The sequence below is a fragment of the Trachurus trachurus genome (genome assembly GCF_905171665.1).
Source record: "Trachurus trachurus genome assembly, chromosome: 13".
Classification (NCBI taxonomy): Eukaryota; Metazoa; Chordata; class Actinopteri; order Carangiformes; family Carangidae; genus Trachurus; species Trachurus trachurus.
This window is the reverse complement of record NC_139892.1, coordinates 13,414,427-13,439,753: the sequence shown is the minus strand read 5'-3', so window position 1 is coordinate 13,439,753 and position 25,327 is coordinate 13,414,427. Positions and strand designations below refer to the sequence as shown.

General features: G+C 40.2%; 2 protein-coding genes across 5 annotated transcripts; both read left to right on the top strand.

The window, feature by feature from the left end:
• Window positions 1-598: 598 nt before the first annotated feature.
• On the top strand, window positions 599-15,186 carry inpp5ka (inositol polyphosphate-5-phosphatase Ka; the record flags this gene model as incomplete). Of its 4 annotated transcripts, XM_083985822.1 has the most annotated exons (14): window positions 599-711; window positions 1,065-1,187; window positions 4,978-5,082; window positions 5,182-5,290; window positions 5,464-5,580; window positions 7,112-7,287; window positions 7,491-7,602; window positions 9,058-9,167; window positions 9,323-9,349; window positions 11,031-11,262; window positions 12,393-12,530; window positions 13,015-13,098; window positions 13,201-13,305; window positions 14,269-15,186. In XM_083985822.1, 13 exons carry the CDS (start codon window positions 1,117-1,119, stop codon window positions 14,362-14,364), a joined length of 1,482 nt encoding a protein of 493 aa, XP_083841948.1. In that variant the 3' UTR covers window positions 14,365-15,186. The 4 variants fall into 4 exon arrangements, with proteins under 4 accessions (XP_083841948.1, XP_083841946.1, XP_083841947.1 ...); XM_083985820.1 differs by lacking the exon at window positions 599-711 and having other exon boundaries at window positions 972-1,187; XM_083985823.1 differs by lacking the exons at window positions 599-711; window positions 1,065-1,187 and adding an exon at window positions 3,279-3,520.
• Window positions 15,187-18,991: 3,805 nt separating this feature from the next.
• On the top strand, window positions 18,992-25,155 carry tekt1 (tektin 1; the record flags this gene model as incomplete). The annotated part of the gene is made up of 7 exons (XM_083985605.1): window positions 18,992-19,157; window positions 19,844-20,009; window positions 20,542-20,670; window positions 21,575-21,721; window positions 21,832-22,057; window positions 23,315-23,511; window positions 24,996-25,155. 7 exons carry the CDS (start codon window positions 18,992-18,994, stop codon window positions 25,153-25,155), a joined length of 1,191 nt encoding a protein of 396 aa, XP_083841731.1.
• Between the last annotated feature and the right edge of the window lie 172 nt (window positions 25,156-25,327).

Sequence of the window (25,327 nt, the reverse complement as noted above, 5' to 3'; positions counted from 1 at the left end):
TGTTTTTTTCAGACCCTCAATCTTCAGTGTATTGTCAGAAATCAGTTTCTCCATGTTTTTTTCCAGACTATCCAGCCTGGTGTTTAAGACGTCGGATATTTTTTGCACTAGACCCCCTTCATCCATATCCAGGGAACGGTGTGTCTTCTGTTTCTTTGGTGCGGGGGGTTTGGATGGCGTAGAAGCTGGTGTCGTGGGAAGAGGAGGGAATTCGGAATCCACAAGGGAAATCACAGGTTTATCTGCCATAGAGTAGGCATGCAGGTTGTGCATAAGCGGGTTCTCTTTTGTTGACAGCGCCTCCATGCGGTGTCGTTGTGGTGCGCTAGCTTACTGATGCACTTAGCACTTAGCTTAGCAGCTTTCTTTCATCGACATATGTCGTTGTACGGTAACAGTTCTTCATAAATAAAGGTTGTTGCCAGTTCAACACGGTGTACTCACCACAGTTCTAACGTTTGCCACGAGTGGCGTTCAGTTTAAGATATATTTCACGCTTTTTTTTTCCATTTGTTGGTGTTCAGCTCCCGAACGCGCATGTGCTCACGCCGCCATCTTGGAAGCCTTTCTGCGGGCTGCAGCGCCTGGTGACGCGGGGCTACAGTACGCAGCAGCAGAAGGCTGTTGCTGTGAACTACCGAGTGTCTCCCGTGTCTCCTCCTCTCTGCTGCTGGATTAACAACGAAAACAGTTACTGTCACAGCGTATCAGGTAGTGTACAACACATATGTACATAAAAAATATACTAATTCAGATCATTAGCTCGAGTTTTAAGTGTTTGTTTGGTAACGTTCGGTTGAACTAGCTTCATAATATCGCTAGCGTTACCTGCGATGAAGTAACGTTAGAGACCAGTCGTTAAACGTTAGGTTAGCTACGCTACGTAAAAAACGTTAGGTTAGCTACGCTACGTACAGTTAGCTCGACGTAAGTTACGCTAGGAGCTCTAGTGCACGCTTCCGTAGCCCTGTACGTGGAGAACTGACAGTTGTTAGCATCGTTAGCCGGCGGCAGTTGTTACTTATGCTGTTGTTTTTCACTTTGTTGGTGTTGTTTATCCTCAGCGGGAGAGTTTTTATAGCGGATTTGCCTCGTTGGCTTCCAGGCGTGGAGACGATGGAGGAGACCGAGGAGCAGCAGCCGGACCCCGGGTCCATGAAGGGAGACTGGGGCAGAGACAGTTTCAGGTTGGTTGGCCTCTCTGTCCTGTTGTTTACTTTACAACACACAGTCTATATGGGTTTAATGATGGTGAACGCCTACCTGCTGCTTACAGTAGATAGACTAATTAGGCTGCTTATAGTTTTTTGGGGGGTATTAGTCCAAAAGCTAAAGATAAAGTATCAAAACCAGACCCTGTAGGTTTAGATCTTGTAATAACACAGGCATCAAATGTGTGGGTTTATATTTAAACATAAAAGTTAGGGCTGCAAGATAATGCACATTGTAAATTTGTTTTCAGTCTGTGTATGGTGTTGTTTCATTTCGACTTACACACATCTTAATGCTATTGATCAACGCCTACCTGCTGCTTACAGTAGATAGACTCATCATCAGGCTGCTTTTTTGGGGATTTGTCAAAAAGCTGCAGATAAAAACCAGGACCCATAGGTTTAGATCTTGTAGTAACACAGGCTTAAAATTATTTTATATTTAAACATTAAAGTTAGGGGTGCACAATATTCTCATAACTTTTCAGTGTGTACGGTTCGCTTTGTTTCATTTTCACTTACGCAGATATAAACTGGATGATGCGACATCCTGTTACATCTTGAGAATAGGATTTGTTGGCATCACAACAACAATGTTGTAACACAGTTTAATTTAGACTCAGAGATACTTTATTGATCCCAGAGGAAATTCAAGTATGCAGTAGTGCAGACATTCATAATATAAGGGCATAGAAGAGCAGTATAACACAGAAAAGTAAGAACAAATATACAATAAAGACATCCTCACAGAGTTTTGTGCATATATGTGTTATGAATAAAATACTAAAATAGAATAAATAGAGAAAAAAGAACTGCACCAAATTAAATACTCTATGTAAAAAACTATAAAACAGTGCAAATGTAGCTGTGCAAAAAGTATTATTAACAACAACAACAAACTCCAGCTACTGTCATTTGGATATGACACATTGCCATATTGTGACTTTGATACCATTGTAATTAATTGTGCAGCCCTAATGAATGTGAAGGAAGTGGTTCCTGCACAGAGTTCAGTATAACTCTGATTCCCAGGGTCTTAACAATATGTGATTCATACATCATAGACTTTTCTCACGGAGACAGACTCAGAATATGCTTAATTTTGTGCCTTTGTGTAATTCATAGTAAATGTATGTATCAGTGCCAGTAGATCTATAAAGAAGCCTTTAGTATACAGTGGAAATGTGTGGTGAATATGATGGGCTGTGCTTATGTGTTGAAATGCAGGACGGAGTCTATTCATATTCATTATCATGGAGTATTGGTTTTTATTTTCTATAAAAGGTACAGAGTTTACATGAGTGTTTTTTCAGGATGGTCAGTTTGTCTTCCTCATGTTGTGATTTTCTCTTCATTGACACTGACTGTTGTGTGTTTGTTCCCTTCTGTGCACAGATATGGTTTTAAGTTTTAAAGATAGGGTTTACCATGTTCTTCATTATTCCTCAATCCCTCTCTCTTGCCGTCTTGTATCTATAAATTACATTTAAATTGGGTTTTCCTCCTCTTCTTTCTGTGTCGTTGTTTGCTGCTGGTACCAAAAAACTCCACCACTTCCCTGAAAAGCACAATTGTCTGTCTCATGTAAGACTGAATGTGCTGCAACACTAAACAGTGCAATGTTTGCCAGACGACAAATCCAACCGGCACTCAGGTGGATTAGGTTTCCCAATGATGTGGATTTGGACGGGTACAGCAACAGTTTGCTCCGGTTCTGCCTGAGGAAATAGTTTTTCTGTCCATTATGCCTGCAATGTTGGTTTCCCAATTTTTTTAATACGCCTAATGTTGAAACATTTTACAATGAGATCAGCTGTTTTTAGCACAAAGACGATTTGTAAAAAATATTCACTAATCACTCAGCGACCAAATCCCACCCAGGAGCCAGTACTTCACTCATTTCTCTCACAGTCGCCACCAGAACTTCACGCTGTCGCTCGTCTGACTCCCGTTCCTAGAATTATCACAACTGTGGATTATTTTTTTGCGGTTTCGCTGCCAATAATTCAACAAACGTCGCCTCTTGAGAAGACAGAAGAATCGATAGAAGACCTTTTTTGAGCCAGAATGGATGAGATCAGTCGGCTGTTCGGATCCCCGGGGCGAATCCGCGCCGACAGCGACGCCAGCGACGCCACGCACTCGACGGGCAGCAGGCTGGTCCTGCGCCACCGCCTCAACCAGCTGATGACCTGCGTGGACGACCTGGACCCCAGAAACGTGCTGCACGAGAAGGTGGTGAAGACGCTGGACAACGCCTTCCTGGCCTGCGGCCGGAGGGCGAACAAGCCCAAGAAGGACGGCTTCAGGTGGAGAACCAGCGTCACACACGCCTTCGCTTGTCTTTTCTCTGAGCCGAAGGAGATTAAAGTGTTTTATAGTGTCTTTGTACAGGATTAATATCACTCACTTTCTTTTTATTTATTTTTTACTCCCAGGGTTCCTACGCAAGTATTGAAATATATGGAATTTGATTTTATACGTTTCCAGGTCTGGAAAATTATGGAAAATGGAAACTATTGTACGAACCAGATTGCTTACTTCTGCTTTAAGTTATTTGGGTTAATTATTTTGTGTGTGCTATTGTACCTAGCTGCAATTAGCCTATTTGGTGACATAATGGCATACACATTCAGAATAATGGAAACAAACGATTAATTGCATGATTTATTTACATGATACACATCTATTTACTCAAATGTCACAAATTATTTAATTTTTTTTTTACGGAGAAGTCTGGAAATTAGGTTAAAAAGAAGAATGTGTAGGAACCTTTAACATGAATCTTTCTTCTGTGGGTTCACTGGCCTGTGCAACAAAAGACTGTGTTGATTCTCGGTACTTTAAACCCTGGTTCGTTGAATTTCTATCACACGTTTCACTGTGTTTTAATGAGCAGAGAAAACTGAGTATTATGGATGTTGTGTGTGCGGGTGCAGGGATGACTTGTCTCATTGTGTGTGAACAGTGCTGATACTGTAATGGCTTTAATCTCACTGTACTCACATGACGTGTTCATCTTTAGGGTTTTCTTTTCTTTTTTTCCGCAATATCTTTATTTGAGTTTTAAGTAATGACAAGAAATACAGTCTTTGACATTCCTGCAACATGTTATACAACACAGGTTAGCTGCCTTATTGTGATGAAAACACCAACCGCTTCTTCTGTTATTGAAACACCACATAGTGGAGTCTTATTAAATGATATAATGTAAAGTTACAGGTATTCAAGAGAAAAATAGCAAAGAAAAAAGATAATGACGTGTTCATCTCTATATTTTAGAAACATGCAATGTAACAATACTGATTAAAACACACAAACAAAACAAAACAAAACAAAACATGACAAAATAAAATAAAACAAAGGAATAACAAACAGGACAGAAAAAAAAATGACAGTAACTACTTAATATACATTAAATCAAACCTAAATGTTTTTGTCATGGTATTTCTACCTTGTCTTGATTTGTTGCGATTATTTTTGGCATCGCACTTAATAAAAAAAACAAAAACAAATTCAAGTTCCTTTTTGATTGAGCCTTAAATATAAATATTTAATTTATTTATCATATATAACGTGTTCATCTTTAGTTTTTGCTGCCCTGACTGAAACTCCTTCATTTCAAATCTCAGCTCAAAGTTTTTCACTCGTGATGTGATCCTGTGTTTTTTTTTAACATGCTGATATTGTTCATCTAGTACTGATTCAGTGTGTATAAAGTGAAGTCATGTGTAATTTACTATTTTTCCGTCTTCCGCGCCCACAGGCTGCACATGGTGACGTGGAACGTGGCCACAGCCGATCCTCCAGCTGACGTGACCTCGCTGCTCCATCTGAACTCTCCGAAGAGCCCGGACCTCTACGTCGTCGGGTCTGTGCTGCTGCGGCTGTTTGGTTTATTTAACTGGATGTAAGTCGGAGTAAGTGGTGATTGAAACTCTGTGTGTGTGTGTGTGTGTGTGTGTGTTAGTCTGCAGGAGGTGTACTCCAAACCGCTGAGGTTCGTGTCGGACATTGTGTTTGACGACCCGTGGAGTCACCTGTTCATGTCCGTCCTGGCACCACGGAGATACATTAAGGTACAGATGTTTTTAATGCACCTTCTTAGACCTGTATCATACATTACAGGTTGTCCTGCTTTTATTTCCTTTTGTTAAATGCTGCTGTCATGAACGAATTTCCCCTCGGGGATGAAATAAAGTATAATCTAATCTAATCTAATCATCAACAAATGTTTGTGTGTGTGTTCCAGGTGTCGTCCATCAGGATGCAGGGTTTGCTGCTGCTCTTCTTCGCCAAGCTGGAGCACGTCCCCTTCATCAGAAACATCCAGGCCACGTACACAAGGACAGGCATTTTTGGTTATTGGGTGAGACACACACACACACACACACACACACACACACACACACACACACACACATTAAAAGACAGTTTCAGGACAATTCAACCTGGGGGTCTAGTTTCTAATATTTTAGGTGTAACAGAATGAATCTGAAGGTTTTCTTTTTAATGTCTCCTGTTCTGAAGTAGTTCTGTCAGTCCCTGCATCTCCACAGCAGCGTATAATGGGAGCAGACTGATCTTTAGGCTGTTTACATCCCACAAAACCACAGTTTTTTTCCACTATTCAAACATACAGTACACCAAGGGGTTGGTTTAATTTAAGAAAGCCGACATGTTTGAAAACGCAGCTGTAATACAAAGTCTCATGAAACCCTGCATAACAGGAGACATTAAAAAGAAAGATTCCTTCTTCAAATATTAGAAAACTAGAGCCCCAGGTTGAATTTTGCCTGGAATTGTCCTTTAAAAGAAAACTTGGCTAATTTAGTGCTGCACTTAATGTCATCATATCATCAGTCATAACAATCTCAGTCAAAATCAGTGCTGTACATGTATTCTCATTTCTGTTCCACACAAGTCTAAACCTACATTACCCACAATGCAACTCAAGTTTAATTGGTTTAATTTAATAATACAAGTTAGTAACAAGCTACTATTGTTCTTATTGTTAAGCTTAAACCAGCTGATAACAACAACTTTACATGGTAGTTTGTCCATGAAAGCAACATAACAATGTATACAGGTAGAAGTTTCTCATTGTTGTCAGTTCAACAAATTTAACGACACAAAAACAAGACAAAGTGTCGAATAAGCAAGGTGATGTGAAGATGTAACGTTTTTATTCACGGAGCGGCCATCTTGGACTGAAAGCTCTGGGTTACTGAAGTTCCTCAGAGTTTCCAAGTTGGAATCCCGACTTCAGGGAACGTCTTCGTCTCTGACGACGCAGCCGCCCGGGGCCTCGGAAAGTCTGACGTCTGAGTTACGTAGCCTCCAGACGCTTTGTGTCAAGCAGAGATAATGAACAGACTACAGAGGTCTCACTCCTGCCTGACTCCACACCCTCGCATTTTTTACATTTTCTAAGATGTCTTCATCGTGAGCTGGCGCTGAATGAAGTGAAGCCACCGCAAACACCTGTAAAGTCAAGTCATCTGTATTTATATCAGGTTCAGGTCATGTTATTCGTACCCACAGATAGATTTGTCCTGCAGTGAGTTCTCATTCACACAATAACATTTCATCATACAAACATAATAAACCAGAAACCATTGCGCCAAGGCTCCACCAATAAACACACAGATTTCCTTGAACACAAAATGACGAAAAGCAACTTAAATACAACACAAATCGCCCCTGCTGAAGTGCTTCACAAAAAGAAAGATACACAAATAAACATTCGAAAAGAAAAGAAAACTGAATGAAGTGATATGAGAAGACGTAGGTTTTAATGTTCCTTGTTGTTGTTGTTTGTTGTTTAACTTCTGGTGGTGTTTTTATCTTTGTTGTAGTTGTTGTGTGTTTTTTTTTATCTCTTCCTGTTTGTCTCCCAGGGCAACAAAGGGGGCGTGTCCATCCGTCTGTCCTTCTACGGCCACACGCTCTGTTTCCTCAACTGCCACTTGGCCGCTCACATGAAATACGCCACGGAGCGAGTGGACGAGTTTGAGCGCATCATGGACTCGCAGACGTTTGAATGTAAGAAGGCTCCGAGGATCACTGACCACAGGTGGGAGGTCGTACACACACACACACAGACACACACACACACACACACACACACAGACACACACACACACACAGACACACACACACACACACACACACACACACACACACACACACACACACACACACACACACACACACACACACTTTACCTACATATGTGTTTAAAGGATCATTAGTTTATTTATCTCCGTGCTTCTCCAGGCTGGTCTTCTGGTTTGGAGATCTCAACTTCCGGATCCAGGACCACGGGATGCACTTTGTCCGCTCCTGCATCAACAATCAGACCTACAACCTGCTGTGGAGCAAAGACCAGGTCTGACCCCTCGCTGCTCATCCCGCCATTTACAGTATATTAACCACGGTTGTCACAAGAACCGATACTTCGGTACCAAATCGATGCCGACGCACAAAAAATACGTCGGTAGCTGCTTTTCTTTCGGCACCGTGAGTGTCGGATACACAACTTTGCTGTTGGCGCGTCATGTATGCGAGTGTATGAGATGAAATGTTGATGATGATGATAGGTGTGTGTGTGTGGTTGTGTATATGCAAGGTATGGCTGGAGGCTGCTCTTTTGGTCGCACAAGTAAATTTCGTTGTGCTGTTGTGATGTTTTTTCTAAATTGCACAACGACAATAAAATGATTTGATTTGATTTGATTTGATTTGATTTGATTTGATGTCGGTTCCTGTCAGGACTGACGGGGACAGTATATAAACGCGTGAGTCTCGGTGCGGCTTATGTGACTGCGGCCGGACGTCGAGACGCTCCAATTGCTCAGTGTGCGGCACAAGGTTGAGCTCATGTAAACATTATGTACCATGCGTCTTTCTCCGGTCAGTTGTCATGAGACATGCCGCACCACTGTCAGAGTGGTGCCATGGTTGGACCGTAACACATCCACGGTTTGGACCAGAGAAAAAACCAAAGTGTGTAAACGTGAAACGTACGAGCTGAAAAATGAATGAAACAAAAAGAATGAATGAAACAATGTGTAATTTTTGCAGCACTATGTGTGTGAACGCAGCCTAAAAGTGAATGAATGAGAACAACAGTTCTATTGTTGAAGGATAAAAATAACGACTACATGACTTTCTGTTTGTGTTGAGTCACATTTACCCTTACTTCATGTTGCTGCTGCTCGTTAAATTCTGTGCAGTGTGAGGAGTTGTTGAAGTACAGTGGAGCTTAAAGGGATACTTCACCCAAAATCGTTAATTCACCAATTTTCTCCTCACTGTCACACCAAGGAAGGGTTTGGAGAACTTTCAGAGTCATCAAAACACTTTTGGAGTTCCAGGGGGGGGGGGGGGGGGGGGGGGTCCGGCTGGCAACGGATTTACATATAATGGCGGCGGATAGAGTTCACTTTTGAATCGTCCAAAACACACACTATGAAACATCCAGAGATTTGCCGTGAGATGTTCTGAATGAATGAACGACGAACGAACATCTCGCAGCAAATCTCGCACATGCGCACAAGCCAGCCGGACCCCCCCTGGAACTCCTAAAGCGTTTTGATAACTCTGAAAGTTCTCCAAACCCTTCCTTGGCATGACGGTGAGTAGAAAATTGGTGAATTATCAATTTTGGGTGAAGTATCCCTTTAAATACAAGAAAGTTAATGTTAATGTTAAACTTTTTTTTTTTTTTTGTAAAGTAGCCTAATGAATTTAGAAGCACATGGGTTCTGATTTTGTTTTTTTAATCGTGGTATTTGGGAGGTTGTGTGTAAATGTGTGTGTGTGTGTCTGTTTTATTTTGCAGCTGCTCATGATGAAGAAGAAAGAGCCGATGCTGCAGGAGTTCGACGAGGGGCCTCTGGACTTTCAGCCCACGTACAAGTTTGATTTAAACTCTGATAATTACGACAGCAGGTAACTGTCTCCAAGCGGCACAGGAGATAATTAATCTTACTGTAATTAATTATAATGATGATGATGATGATGATGATGATACTCTATTTTAATTACCTGGTGTAACTATGCACAGTAGAATAATTATATATCTGCACCTTTGTCCAACTCCACAGGCTCTACAGGACATGGTTTGGCTTTAAGTAAGAGTGCAGAGAACATTTGTGTCAACCTCCCTTTAATATATCAGGTTACCTCTGTCTTAATCCGTTAACAATCTGGTAAAAGTAGGATCATCTTTTATTTATTTATTTATTTATTTATTGGATGCAACAACTTGACACCATGAAGATGTATTATCTTCACCTGTAACAAACCAAACAAGCAGACGGCTGAAGCTGCAGTGAAGCGCTTGTTTTTTTTTCACAGAGCTGCTGTTACAGGAGATAATATTGTTATTGAAGGTGCCCTGTGGAGTTTATACACACATTTCCATCCCTATTTTGTATTTCACTGATTCACTGACAGGTGATGGTGATGCATAAGCAACGCGCCCCACAAGAGTCAGGAGATCGTATGAAATAGAAAAGACATTCAACACATTTATCTGGCCTCAGGCTTTAGATGAAAGAAGCTGTTCACTCAACTCTCCACAGCGTACCTTTTTAAATAGCAATGTGTCAGTGGTTTGCACATTAACCCACATTTAACCCACAGTTGTTGATATAAAAAAAACCTCTCTGGGTCCCAGAGCAGCTGAGACTTAACAGCTAACATGCATGGCCACAAATGGATGTTAAACCAACATGAAGGACATTTATGGTTAATAATCACAGTTAATTGTCTGTTGGTTTATAACTGGATGTAAGTCACACATGATGGAGGCACGACAACCAAAGCATCACACACACCCATATGTGTGTGAAGTGTTTGTACATGCTGTAAATACATTTTTATCACATGTCATTCCACCTTTCCACACATTTTTATTTAAGCTTTCTTTATACTACTTGTATCTTATACATTGTTTTATGTTACTTTCATATTATTTTATTTAAAGGGATAGTTCAACATTTTGGCAAATTGGCCCATTGCCATAATCCCTATAGTTTTAGCAGTAGGTTCGTTACCTTTAATTGTCGGTGCAAGCTACTGTATTTTTAGAACAGTGGAGCAGAGCCGAGAGCTGCTCAGAGCTACATGTACGCTACGGAGGCTCATGGGATTTCTTGGTTTCCCTCATCAAACTCATCAAATACACAATCCAACAACTCCAAAACGCTCTGGTGGACAAGTTGTGCCCTGCACATTCACCACGCTATGAGATAATAACAGAACGTTACGAGTCTGGGGCAGTTTTTCAGCAAGCAGTCTCTGCATTTGCCTCAAAAACGACTTTGTCTCGTAACGTTCTGTTGTTTTAGTGGTAAATTCATGCAAAACCACTGATGTGCGTTGCCTTCAGGGGCAGTTTTTCAGCAAACATTCTCTGTATTTACCTCTAAAACAACTCTTAAGCATAGCTCTGAGCAGCTCGCGGCTCTGCTCTGCCGTTCTAAAAACAGCTTGCACCGACAATCAAAGGTAACAAACCTACTGCTAAAACTATAGGGATTATGGCAATTCATATTGAGCTGTTTGCCTTCAGGTTTCTCCATCATTACATCACTTTGACAAAGAGACGGTGACTTGTTTAAAAGTTTATTTCCTCCATTTCCATGCCCTGATGTCTTGTCCTGTGTCATGTAGCGCTGAGTTATTGTCTCACCATCACCAGCTTTAACATCCCTCCGTCTCCTCCACACGTCCTCATCCATCACTCATCAGGAATCTCACACCAGTTGTTAACCCCTTCCTCCTCCTCTCTGATCTCTGTGCGTCCAGTGGGAAGAAGCGTAAACCTGCGTGGACGGACCGGATCCTGTGGAGGCTCAGGTCCAAAATCACGGCCTCGGACGAGCCGGATGCAAACGTCGCGGTGGGCGAGAAGAAGGTGAAACAGCAGCCGGAGGAGGACGAGGAGTATCCGCTGAAGATCAGACAGGACCTGTACACCAGCAACATGGAGTACAGCATCAGCGACCACAAGCCTGTCGTCGGCGTCTTCACACTGGAGGTTAGGAACAGACACTCAACCATCCGTCGGTCAGTCACTTATCTCACTCACACGGCTTCCATCCTCCGCTGATTGGATTAATTATTCATCACTATGTCCTGTTTGAGCCACATTTACAAAAAGAAAGAGACAGACAGGAAACATGGCGAGAGATGATAATAATAACATTTTATTTAAAAGGCGCCTTTCATGACACTTAGGTTCACCATAAAAAACTGAATAAAAACAGTCAACAAAAGTGCAAACATTACAATTTTGATGGATAAAACAATATCAAAGTGCAACTGATGTGCTTTTCCAATCTTTTTATTGGGTAACATGCAGTATAAAGCTCTTTGAACCATTTACGTCCCCAAAAATAAATGTTTTAAAGCAGAAGTAAGTGATCCGGTCGTTTTGGCTAACTTCTTGTCAGCAGATGGAGTTAGCAGTCCCCGCCCTCGTCCCTACGTCACCACATTCACGCGCATCCCTTGGCTGCACACACAGAGAGGACCGCCCCTTTATGCCGTTCTCTCTCCTCATTGGATAAAGGTTGTAGGATACAAGGAAAGTTTTCTCCTCGGCTTACAGCAGAGCAGAGTGACTGACAGACCCGTGTTTCAGACCAAACACTCTATATAAGTGATTGCTGTCGGAAGATATAACTATTTAAGACTTATATTAACACAAATATTCCGCTTACTTCTGCTTTAAAGAACTAAAAACCAAAGACCGGCCTGCAAAGTCACAATGTGTTGTGAAACAGACTCACACATTGATTTTTAGCCGTAACAAAACTGTTGAATATCGGTAGTTTTATCTGTCTTGATTGTTTTTGGTTGTTTCTATTGGCAACGATAATGCTGAGCTCACTGAAGTGATCACTGAGATCTGCATCATCATCATCAATAATTGAACACGACTCCAGTGGCTGAGGACGATCAATAAACAGTAAAATAAGAAGTGAAACAAACAAAGCTGCAGAGTTTCAGGTTGAAGCTGCAGGAGAACTGAGAGCTGAACTGAAAGAAAAAAATAACAGGATTTAACCTTTAAATGTCTGCTCTAGAAAATATTTGCTTCTTACAGATTAATTTCTCACCATCAAAATCCACAAATTCAGACTTAATTTGTCTCCTCTCCTTCAGCTGAGGAAGATGTTCGAGACTCCTCTGGTGCGTCTGCAGCCGGAGGGCGACTGGAGCGCCGACATCGATGCCATGGTTCTGTACAGCCCTCTGCAGCCGTTCCCCTCCAGCGCCTGGGACTGGATCGGACTCTACAAGGTTCCATCAACAACACTTTATTTAATAGAGCAAAAGGGTTCAGAGTGTCTGTTTTTAAATAGTTGAAACAAAGTTATTATATCCAAGACATGTCAAGGTACCGCTAAACCTTCTTTCACACAATGTCTTGTATAAGAACTTCGTTTGAACAACACTTTATTTAGCTCTGAAAATTTTGAAAAATACCAAGGCAACTCTGTTTTGACAGAAAATTAAAATGCCTTTATTTTATTAACATGGCCAGGTTCAAATATTAAAACATCTTTTGTATTTATCTTTGGTATTTATCATCTTTTACCTTTGGTATTTTTTAAATTTCAAAGTTTTACAGCACCCTCGACAAAGAGCACCTGTTTATTTCATTTTTTCACTCTAAGATCCATGCAGCGCTTCCTAACCTCCTTTTTCTCAACTTTATTTAACTCATTTGGAAAAATTCAGACTCTAACGCTGAAATTTCACATTCAAACATTTCAACCTTCAGGTGGGATTCACCAGCATCTCAGACTACATCACCTACACCTGGGTCAAAGACGACGCGGTGGCCTTCAACGAGGAAATCATACAGGTAGCAGCTCCAGCACCAGTGAGTAAAAACGTTTAAAACAAAATAAGAACGTCACGTCTCATAAACATGCCTCTTTGTGTGTGTGTGTGTGTGTGTGTGTAGGTGTATGTCAGCAAGGAGGAGATCCCTGTGCTGGGAGGAGAGTGTGTGCTGTGCTACTACAGCAGCACTCTGCAGTGCATCATAGGAATCAGTGAACCATTCAAGGTGAGTAACACTAGGGTGCGTTTCCACTGCAAAAATAATTCAAGTAGTACAGTAAAGAATAGAATAGGTACTTTATTGTCATTCAAGTACAGAGTGTGCATAGAACGAAATTTCGTTTCACTGACTCTTGGCACAGGATGTGCAGGTGAGATTTAAAAACTCTGAGAGGTTTATATATAAAGGAAATCTCACCTCGGTAAGAAAACAAAAAATAAAAGACCACAGCTGTAAAAACAAAACAAGCAAATAATAGAAACATAAAATCAAGAGGCAAGAATCATTCAAAGATCACATATTAGAATACAACTAAACTTAGAGGAAGGACACACTTCAGAAAGGCACCTAACTTATAAATAACTTTTGTTTTATCCGACTGTAGTAACAAGATTAGTTTAAACATGATGGACGACAAACACAATATTTAGGAAGGTATTTTTCTCTTAGATGTGCGATACATGTATTCTTGCACTCAAACAGAACGTGGAACTCATCGCCAAGCTGGCCGTCGTCGCAAAGGTCACGTAACCCCCGACTTCTATCAAGTCCTTTATACCTTCCAATGCCTTTTGGTATTCTTGTATTGTTTACTCTGAAGTGGCAAATGGCCTGTCTATACTTCTGGTTTGAACACAATAAATACTTTTCTAGTTTGAACTCTTGTTTAAACTCAATGTAGATGTCACATGACGCCATACTGCCAAGTTCACTTCTCCTTGTCTGCAGGAACTGATATTTCAGTCTCTGTTCGATGTTTAGCTTCAGCCAGTCAGAATTAATCCACGTTTGAGAGAGCCAAAGATATGACAACCCACAGTCATCCAATATCTGCTTAACCTGCAGAATCCATGGTGACACAAATACACAGTTATACAGACTGAAGTAGACAGTTGTACATTATTTTATTCAATTTACTTTCTGATCATGTAAATGAACATGATGATGATCTGTTACTTTCTCCTTCAGGTCCACGAGTCCAAGGTGGCCATCGAGGAAGGTCTGGTGCCGGAGAGACTGAACGGACTCGACAAAACTGTAGCGGGTGATGAGTTTTGGAACTGATCTGAGAGCAGTCGGAGCCGTGTTAGGACTCTTCTCCGGGCCGGGACGAGGCCTTTTCCTCACTGTGCATCTTTAACCTGCTGCTGAAGGAGCAGATTAGGAAACTTCATGCTGTTTCATGCTTTCACACACCCCACTGACCTCGCTCCTGCTCCTGGTGTGGCTCTTAGAGATACTTACACCTCTGTGGTCAGTACACTTTTTTTTTTAAATATATATATACGTATATAACACAACCAGAGTTTTAGGGTGAAAAAAGCAAACGTTTGATTTAAAACCTGAGAATGGACGGATTAGGATTTAAATGATCTTTACACTGTACAAAGAAGTGCCAGCTTCCTTTTTGATGCAGCTGTGAATCTGATGAGAAACCTATCATGTGTTGGTTAGTGAGGAACAGGTAGAGACATGAGGTGATACAGAGTGTGAGGTCAAAGGGAAGGTGCGTACAGGTCACTCAATTTGTCCTGTTAATCGATAAGATCAGCTGATTGATGCTCGATTGCTGCAGTTTACATCAAAATTGATATTCATATTCCCTTCGAACTGAACACAAAGATATGATTCCAGTGTTTTGATTTGGTTCAGTGACGTATCTTCAATAATTTATCTAATGTTTGTTACAAATTGTTTCTGAATATCCTGGAGAAGCATCAAAATATAAAGTTACTGTGCTTTACATCCACGGGCAGATTGCAAACAGGACCTATATATATCAAATTCAGCATCGTTTTAATGGTGCGGTTTTCCAAAATGTGAACAGATACAGGCTAAACAAAGGTTGGAAGCTAACGATGTGGACTAATGTTGGTGCAGAAAGAAGAGAAAGTGAAGTATGTTGTAGGAGACATTGAGGCCTAAATGAGAGATAATGGATCTAAGTGTTAATTTAAAGAAGCTGGAGCTAGAAGTCAGTCTGGATCATACTGCTACTGTAAAGAAAAGGGAATCGAAACAGCAACAAAAAAACAAAAACCAAGCGAGTGGTCACAGCTGATTCATGCTGGTTTAGAGGAGACGTGTGTCCTGTGTGTTTTGGAGGAAGAGCTGACTTTCCATATGTATCGTTTCAGTCCAGCTTAAAGCTTTAAGTTACACAGTGTTCAGCGCTTTTAACCTGAAGGAGTCAGAAATTAAAAACACACACACCTGTACCGGTGAGCTGCTGGTGGCTCTGCAGACTGAAACTACTGAGGATAAACTGGGACGAACCACGTTTTTTTTCTACAGAAACATTTTTATCGTAGGAGCATTTTATACCGTCTTTTGCTACCGGTTAAAAATTCGCCCAGTTTGGCTTCAGAGACGTGCAGTGGAGAAGTAAATAATGACTGAATGAAACCCTTTAAGACATCAGATTTATTTAAAAATACCATATACCTTTAAAAAAATGCTGTATTTATTAAAAAAAATATTATTATTCGTTATATAATGTGATAATTTTTTAGCCCTGTGGGGCTGATTTTAATCTGTCTGCTGTCCTTAAAGCAACGCTGCAGTGTTTAAGCTGGATCTATATATGTGTACACGTTTAAATATGTTATTTGTAATTTACATAGGGCTCACAGAATATTTTACGTTGGCGTGTGAGTGAAGTGTTATAGAAAGATTAAAGATTTTTGCAGTTTTTATTTTCTCCTCTTTAGTATTTTAAGTAAGTTGTTCCTGGTGAACTTGAAAACAGATATATACATATAATATATAAATACAAACTTTTTGAGGAGAACATTTCTTATGTTTCGTTTCAGCTTGTTGTCTCATTAACCCACCAGCAGCTTTTCTTAATATTAATCATTCCCCCTTTTTATTGTGTGTTTGTGTCGTCGTTGCACTGTTTATTGTGAGGAAGCAGTATTTACAGCCTTGTTCACTATTATTATGATTATTGTTATAGTCTTATTAGAAAGATGAATATGGATAGTTTGTTTTTTTATTTAGAGAAACAATATGGATTCAGCAAGTGCCTTGGAAATGATTGTCGCTATGGTTACTGTACTGTACTATGCTGCTTAGTTTTGATACGGTGTGTAATGTATCATTAACATGGTTTTCATGGCCTTTCTTATTTTGAAATCGATTGATTTTTAAGAAATTCTGTTGAAAACTTTCAGCTCAGTCAATATTTCCTTTTACTGAATGTTGTTGTCATTGGCTCGCTGGATTCAAATGACATTAGCCAGTTTGTGTCACTGTTTTGAACTTTTTTTTTCTCAACTAGAAGGGTAATGAAATGTAATGTATTGTATCAGAATACCAACAGATGTTTAGCTTTGGCAATGCAAATATTAAAGGAGTTTCACTTTATTCTTTGTGTGTGTGTGTGTGTGTGTGTGTGTGTGTGTGTGTGTGTGTGTGTGTGTGTGTGTGTGTGTGTGTGTGTGTGTGTGTGATCTATTGATTCGTCTGTTTATTATTATTATTACAGCTATTAGATATTAGCAATATAATTTCTGTTTAATATTAATGGTAAGTCCTTTCCATCCTACACAAAGCAGAGTGATGCTAACTGTAACTTCTTTTTCTTTTAAGGATTTCATTGGGGAATTTACACATTCAACATTGGTGGTAAATAAAAAATAAATAACAAAATAACAGAACAAATAATTCAAAGACATATTTTAGGATGTACTTTACCTGTTACCACAGAGGGAGCTGATTTTTTTTTTTTTTTTTTTAAATCAACAGCTTTATTTAAAAGAAGTTGACAGGTACAAATAGTATACAGGGAACAGTGAAGTCAATGAAAATACAAAGAACGTGCCAGGGGTGATGCTCATTATACAACAAGGTTATATATATTACAAAGGTCTATGGTTGTAATAGCATTTTCATTTGCTGATTTGGTGATTAGCTTAAAATAAAGTTCCACTTCTTTTTGAAAAACATAAAAGCAAGGGGTTTTCTTAGAAAATTTACTTTTATGAATATGAAATTTTGCAAAAAATAAAAACAGATTTACTAAAAAGTAACATTTTCCTTCTTTCTTGGGATACTTATGGAAACCAAAAACAACATTTTCCCAAAGTAAAATAAAATCTATTGTAAAAGAGTCAATAATAAATTTGCTAAGGTCTGCCCATAGTTTTTCCGTGTGAGAGCAAAGCCAGAACAAATGAACAACTGTTTCTGGATGCAAATTACAGAAAGAGCAGTTAATATTAATGTCCTTTTTAAAATTTTGCATATAATGATTAGCTGGATAATATTTATGTATGATTTTGTAAGAAACCTCCTTAACCTTATTTGTGATTAAAAACTTGTTAGGAAGCATCCAAGTTTTTTTCCAATCAATATGATCTGTGAAACGATTCCAATAAACAGTAATATTAGGGGTAGCAACAATATCTTTTTGGAATAAGGCACGCACTTTTTTATTATTATTCTTTTGGGTCAGAGGGAGCTGATTTGTTTAGACTTCCGGCTGTCACGTTCCCCAGTGGTGGATTTTTTTTTTTTTTTTCCCCAGTGGTGAAATTCGACGCGTACGTCCGTGACGTGACGTATCACGTCGCTTGTTGCCACAGTAACCGCTTGTTTGGTTGCATCTGAACTCCAGGGAGACGCTGGGGACATAAAAACTGTCCCGTTTTGGTTTTTTTTATTTTTCCTTTATTTTATTTTTTACGGCACGGTGTAAGGTAAGGTAAAGTTAATACTTTTCTTCTGTTTGTTTGTTTTGTTGTATTTTGTTTTGTATTGTATTCTGTCTCTATGTGAAACGTTGAACAACACAACTTACAACACAACTGTGGAGCTAATGGCGTTTTTAACAGTTTCTGAGATGATAACTGCAGCTATAATCACACTAATCAATGATGTTTTCTTTGGACGATTGTGTATCTGTGTTTTAATTAGACTTTATTTCATTTGGGAAAGCAGATGACAATCCTGGTCGCATTCATTCCAAGATAAATTAACGTTACATCATTTCTTTTTGTATGTGTAACACTACTTGAAGGCTACATCTATTTACTACTCGTTAGTATCTGGAGGTAACAGAGATGTTTATAATTGGGTAGCTATAATTTTTGTGTATACAATACTTTATGAAGCATAACCACAGAGTTTCTTTCTTTTATTGTTAGCCTCCTTTATGTTATAAAACAACCTTTTCTACTCATTTCTACTCTCTGCCTGCTATAGGTGCTATTTGAAATTGTTACATACATTACTAGTGGGTGTCATGTAAAACACATACTATAGCCTTATGTGCATTTTCACATATCTTCAGTGAATAAATTTCAGTTTCTCTGTGGAGATTGGAACATTTTTAGAGATTATTCTCTCATGGAGGAAACGTCCTTATGGAAGATTAAGACAACTGCTTGTGTGTGTTTCCTGTTGCTGTTTGACTCTTGGTGTTTGTAAAACTCCTGCACTTAAAGGCACATTTTGCTTTTAGTTTGTTGCCTTTGTAAATATCCATGGATTGTGTGTCTTTGATGTGTTAATTGTAAACCCTCTCAATTGAGTGCACATACTGTTTTTACCTCTTAGATTTGTGTGTTGATAAAATGTTGAATGTTTTTATAAGACATATAATGTTGTTTGTAAAGTTTACCTACCTGAGCTGATTTAATGTCCTTCCTTCCTGTCTGTACTCTCAGTGACTGACCTCTGGAGAACAATGTCTGCGTCGGAGCTCAGCCCCAAGCAAAACTGTGGCCCCAACCTCGTCAACATGGAGGTCATGCGAAATCACTCGGAGCTCTTCAGAGCCGAGTGTATGAGGCTGATCGTAGAAACCGATAAAGCATGTAAACGCATGCAAAACGACGACAACAAGCGACTGGGTGAGTAGGAGAATAAAACCTCAGTGTTTCCTGCAGAGGTTTTTAACGTTTCAAAGACTTAAAGGGATAGTGCAACATATTGGCAAATTGGCCCATTGCCATAATCCCTATAGTCTTAGCAGTAGGTTTGTTACCTTTAATTGTTGCTGCAAGCTGTTTTTAGAATGGCAGAGCAGAGCTGCGAGCTGCTCAGAGCTACGCTACGGAGGCTAATGGGATTTCTTGGTTTCCCTCATCAAACTCATCAAATACACAATCTAACAACTCCAAAACACTCTGGTGGACAAATTGTGACCTGCACATTCACCACACTATGAGATAATAACAGAACGTTACCAGACAGAGTTGTTTCAGAGGCAAATTCATGCAAAAACTGATGCGCGTTTCTGTCTGGGGCAGTTTTTCAGTCTCTTTGCAGTCTCTGCATTGTATCTCTAAAACAACTCTGTCTGGTAACGTTCTGTTATTATCTCATAGCGTGGTGAATGTGCAGGTCACAACTTGTCCACCAGAAAAAAAACAGCTTGCACCGACAATTAAAGGTCGATTAAAGACAATTAAATTTAATTACTACTATGACTATCGGGATTATGGCAATGGGCCAATTTGCCAAAATGTTGACCTATCCCTTTAAGATGAATTACGATGTTTTATTTGTTTTATTTTGTTTTCCTCTCTGTTTCCAGACCAGCGGGTCAGAGACATCCAGTTTGTGAAGCGGGAGCTGGAGCTGAAGTTGGAGGAGATTATTGTGGAGATCGATGCCCTGGTAGCGCTGCAGGGCAGAGTGGTGAAGGCCCTGGAGGCCTGTAAAGAGCCGCTGAGAGTCACTGTTGTCTGTCTGGAGGAGAGGTGAGGATTGATCGGCCTGAGGAAAAATCTATTCCACTGTTTCGCTACTTCGGAAACTTCCCTTGCAAATTACATCTCTTCTGTCTTATTGATTTTTGCAGCTGCGGGCTCTTTAGTTTTTTGGGTCTTTTCTCACTGTGAAGCTTTGGTATAAATAAGAAAAAAGCAAAGCCGTTTGAACTGAGAAATCCCTGCCGCACTCGCTCCAATAAATTTAAGGAATTTGTGTCACATCTATCATCCTATCCTGGATCGCTGGTGCAGCTGAACAGAACAGAGTCCTCATTACTGTGTTACTAGTGCAGTTTCACCTGAGTGTGTGTGTGTTTTAATGCCGTCACAAGAAGCCTGCAGTCATTCATCAACCTGCATCCAACTAAAGGATGATGCACAAGTTGTAAACCAGCAGAATTAGTAGCCACAACACCACCACAGGATTTATGTGCAGGAGAAGAAAGTTCAATAAAAAGTAAAGTAAAAGTTAAAAGAGGAAAAGAGGATGAAGCTCTCTGTGTTTTTATTGTCGTCGCAGGATGAAGCGTGTTCCGTCCGAGAGGCTGCACGACGACGTGGACAGAGAGCTGCTGAAGGAGCGGGAGGTCATCGAGGGCGTGGCCTCGCTGCTGCAGCGCGTGGTGGAGCAGATCACCGAGCAGCTCCGGTAAGAAAGCTGGACACGTTGGCTCACCTGGAAGTTCACCCACCGTCCAACATTACACTGTGTGTGTTTGTCGACCCTTGACTTCTGTGTCGCCCTTTTTTTTTTTTTCTACTTTCAGTGTTTTTGAATTGAACTGAACATATAATCGCTGGTTCTTTATAACCTGAAACTTGAAAAAGACCAAGACCATTTTTCATGACACTTGGTCCTGCTTCTTGGAATTTATTAACTCCCCTGACCTGTCTCTGGATGCAGAGGAGGGCTGAGCTCATGTCCCTTCAATTTCAGAATCTCCCTTTTTTCATCTTCTTCTTTCTATCTTTCTTTGCGGGTGGGTGGTGCTGGGTTTTTTTTGTGTTTTTTTTATTACATTTATGGACAGTGTACACAGACATTAAACAAAAGAATGTAAAGATGTGTGCACCAGATTTAGCAGAGAGCTAATTTCCGTCTGTAGTCCATTACATAAAACATAAATTCAGACGTCCCAGATCCCAATACAGTAAAAAAAAATTGTAATACACAACATCAACAGTACATAGAAACATAGACAGACAATCAAACAGGCTACTTCTGATGCAAAGAGCGAGGTAGAGATGTGCTTAGCAAACAAATTGGATAAAAAAAAATGTTTTTAGTGTATTTTACAGCTGATTTAAAGATGGTAGCAGAAGAGAAAGGTTAGGTAAAGGGCTGGTTTGCTTGTTTGTAGTCAACAAAGTGCAAAGTGCTCGTAGCAGCATGAGGTAAAAATCACAGTTTTAAGAAACTACAGACTTATGAGAGGACTTGTTGACATACTGTTGTATGTTGGATGGCTTTTTTCACACTGTTTGATTCTCAAAAAATCTCAAATCTAATGGATCTTATGACGTTTACCGCCTGGTTTTCCTTTGTGTCCCAGGCTGAACCGATCTGCCAAGTATCACCTGGAGCAGGATCTGAAGGAAAAATTCGAGGCTCAGTGCATCGACAACTCCTGCGCCGTAATGACCACCAGCTCCGTGCAAAGCCAGAACAGGTCCAAGAACGCCGTCTCTCTCCTGCCCCGGTGAGCCACGACCTCCCTGACCTCCTGCTGCTACACAGATCATCAGGTACACAGATCATCACAGTGACGTCGTCTGACTCTGTCTCTGTCTCCCACTCCGTCCCCTGCAGCCTGTCGGTGACTCCGAAGCAGTGGGAGAACATCTCGGAGGTCAACATCACCAAGGCGGCGCAGCAGAAGACCAACTCTCTGTCGCTGCGGGCGCTGGTGGAGTCTCTGCTGGAGCAGACGGCCGCTGACATGCAGAAGCAGGTCCAGGTCACCACGGAGGCCTTTCAGCTCAACGTCCAGCAGATCAAGTCGGCCAAGAGCCAGATGGAGGATCAGCTGAACAAGGTAGGGGCCGCTGATAAAGGTTACCCTTTAATTTACAGGCCGCTAATTACATGATAATGTCAAGAAATAGCCAAGAAATAACAATTAATTGTGTCATAATGTCTAGAAAGAGCCTAGAAATAACGGTAAATTTCATAGTAAAGTTGAGAAACATAGCCAAGAAATAACAATTGATTGCATAGAAATAGTCCAGAAATAAAAAAAAATTCAATGCATGAAAAGCATGTATAATCTTTTGCCTTTATGAAAAACATGACATTACTATGAAATTTATTGTTATTTCTAGGCTATTTCTTGACATTGTCACGTAATTAATGGCCTGTACATGTTTGAGCAAAGACAGTAATAAGTTAAAATAAGTAAAGTTATGTTGTAAGACTTTTTTCTAATGGAAAATTTGGAGTTGATTCCTTTCCTTTAAAGGTCCAGTGTGTAAAATGAGGGGAAAACAGTGACATCTAGCATTCCAGTTCTATTGTCTATTTATGAACGTGAAACTCTTGAAACGTGCTCTCTCTCTCTCTGGTTGGCTGGATTTTCCATACCGTACAAACATGGCGGCGCAAGATGGCAACACTCTCTAAGCAAGACTCTTGCTATATAAAAGAAGAATTATAAGGCTATGAAAACCAAACTGATTTTATTTTATAGCGATTATACGCTTACACAAATATATTCATTGGTAGTATATTCAGATTTTGCCAATAAACCTTGACCTTTAACAGCATGTGGTTTAAATGCAGTAGCAGAGACCTTTCTCTTCTGCCGAGGGACGTAAACACGACTAACTATTATCATTACTGTGTAGATCATTAGCATAAACAATACTCATGGTATAATGTTCCTATTTTTTGTCTCCTTTGAGGGTTGTCCTCAAAACTCTGTGGTACGGGTGGGAAGTCCAAATTTAGCAGAGAAACGGTGTCATACGTTTGTTTGTTGTGCTGAAAATAAACCATATTTAATGGACTGTCACTATTGCACCCAATCAACAAAATTTAACTCTCAGCGGTCTTATATGAAAAAGAGAAAATGTAAAAACAGAACTTTATTTAAAAAAAAGTTAAAAAAAACAACAACAAAACAGTAGTGAATGAACAGATTAACAAAAAAACCTTAGTATCACTTCATTTCGTAGGCCAGTAGATTTGTTTGTAATAAGTATGCGCCATTTGTAATACTTTTCAGCCATTGTCACCATGACATAATCTGTAGTGTAAACACACATTCCTCCTCCACCTCTTCCTCCTCGTCCAGACTCTGTTGGAGTTTGCCGGCCAGCAGAGGATCAGGGAAGACCTGCTGGTGGCCGTCGCCGAAAACCAGCACTTCCTGGAGCTGGCCCAGGCACGGCTGGAGCTGCGGCGCCACCGGCCCGCCAAGGAGCAGTGCTACGACCCGGCACAGACCCAGCTCCTCGCCGAGGTGCAGCAGCTCACCGCACACATCAACAGGTACGACCGGGACACGCCCACCTCTGGCGCTTTAAAGGAATTAAATTATGTCTGCTGTATATACTATAATGTTGAAATGAGAGGAAAAAACAAACCTATGAAATACGTATTTATCCCTTCATTAAAGCTGGTTGTAGGCAGGATTTGTTTTAAAAACCAAATAATATTCACTTATTATTAAAGGGACAACGAGGAGTTTTGGAAAAGCGAAGCGTTTTCACACTACATTTATGAGCCTCCGCGCGCACCGTAAAATTCTTTTGACCGGCGCAAGACGGACTCATGTTTTCATTCATCGAGAATTAAAGTCAGAGGTTCAAAGACAATCACATACCGTCGTAGTTCCGACCATAAACGGCGATTTGCACTTGACTGCTGCTGCTACTGCTATTGTGCCTTCTATTTATTTATTTTTATTATTTATTTTTATTACTTGTTTGGCTTAGTTTTTTATTCATATTTATTTTAGATTGGTATTTTAGATTCACATATTGCTTTATTGTTTTTTAAAATGTTTATTGTCTGTCTGTCTACTGTTTGCACCGAGGGTCTTTCGATTCTCTTATGTCCCGTACATACTGTGGAATTGATAATAAAGCTGACTTTGACTTTATTCTCATGACTCTTTGCGAAACCGAAAGTAAGGAAACGCTGGTCGGCTCGACCAGCATCTCCGCCACCACTAATAATAACAAAATAACGATAGAGACAGAACGATATATTTATCGAAAATGGGCCCATTAACAAGTGTGGGTAGCGGAGATTCATCCACATTAACGTGAGACTTTTTTATAACCGAATAGAAACTCCTCGTTGTCCCTTTAAAGAAAACAGTGTTTTCCAATTCAGCTATCAGTAAGAAAGGTCTGTATGTTTGGGTGATCACAGTGTTTCTCTATAACCATGTTTCCATCCACTTGTTGGTCGAATTATCTGAAGATCGATAAAATATTAATGCGAAACGTGCTGTTTTGCGATCATATTGGTGTATCGAATTGTTTTCTTGCAATTTAAGGTGTTTCCATTCATTTATGTACTAAATCGCAAAATAGAAGGACGTCCCTTCATCTTTAACCTAAGATGATCAAAGATTTGATTGTTTAAAGATACCTGGAGCTGTTGGCTTATTTTCGAAACAAATCCTGGTAACCCTTTGATTTACAGGCTGTTAATTATGTGATAATGTCAAGAAATAGCTAAATAATAACAATTATTTATGTAGTGATGTCAAGAAATAGCCTAGAATTAATGGTCAATTTCAAATTTCACATTTTTTTAACCCTTTTTTTTTTACGCACTCAGTTGTCATTTCTTGGACAAAAGCTATATTTCTTGACATTAGTATGAAACTGATGTTATTTCTAGGCTATTTCTAGACACTATCACGTAACTAGCGGTCTGTGAATTAAAGGGGTTAATTAAAGGCGTCCGTTTGGAGACGAGTGTTTTTTTTACGTGGCGTCTCTGTGTCTCTTCGCCCCCAGGCTCCACGGCGCCGTGGCCCAGTCGGAGGAGCAGCAGAGGGCTTTGGTCCGCTGCCAGCTGGAGCTGCAGGAGAACATCGAGATCAAGGCCAGCTCGCTCTACATCGACGAGGTCGTGTGCACCCAGCACAGGGAGCCCATCACCATACACGCCTTCTGAGGTCGACACACACACACCTGCCGCTTCTGTTTAAGAAAATACAGCTCTACCTTATTCAAGTCTGTCTACTTTCTTATTTTTTCAGTTTATTCTGTGGTAAATTCTCAGTTATGACTATACTGGACTCTTTCTACATGAACAAAACCTTTAAATCATCTTTTATTTCAAATAC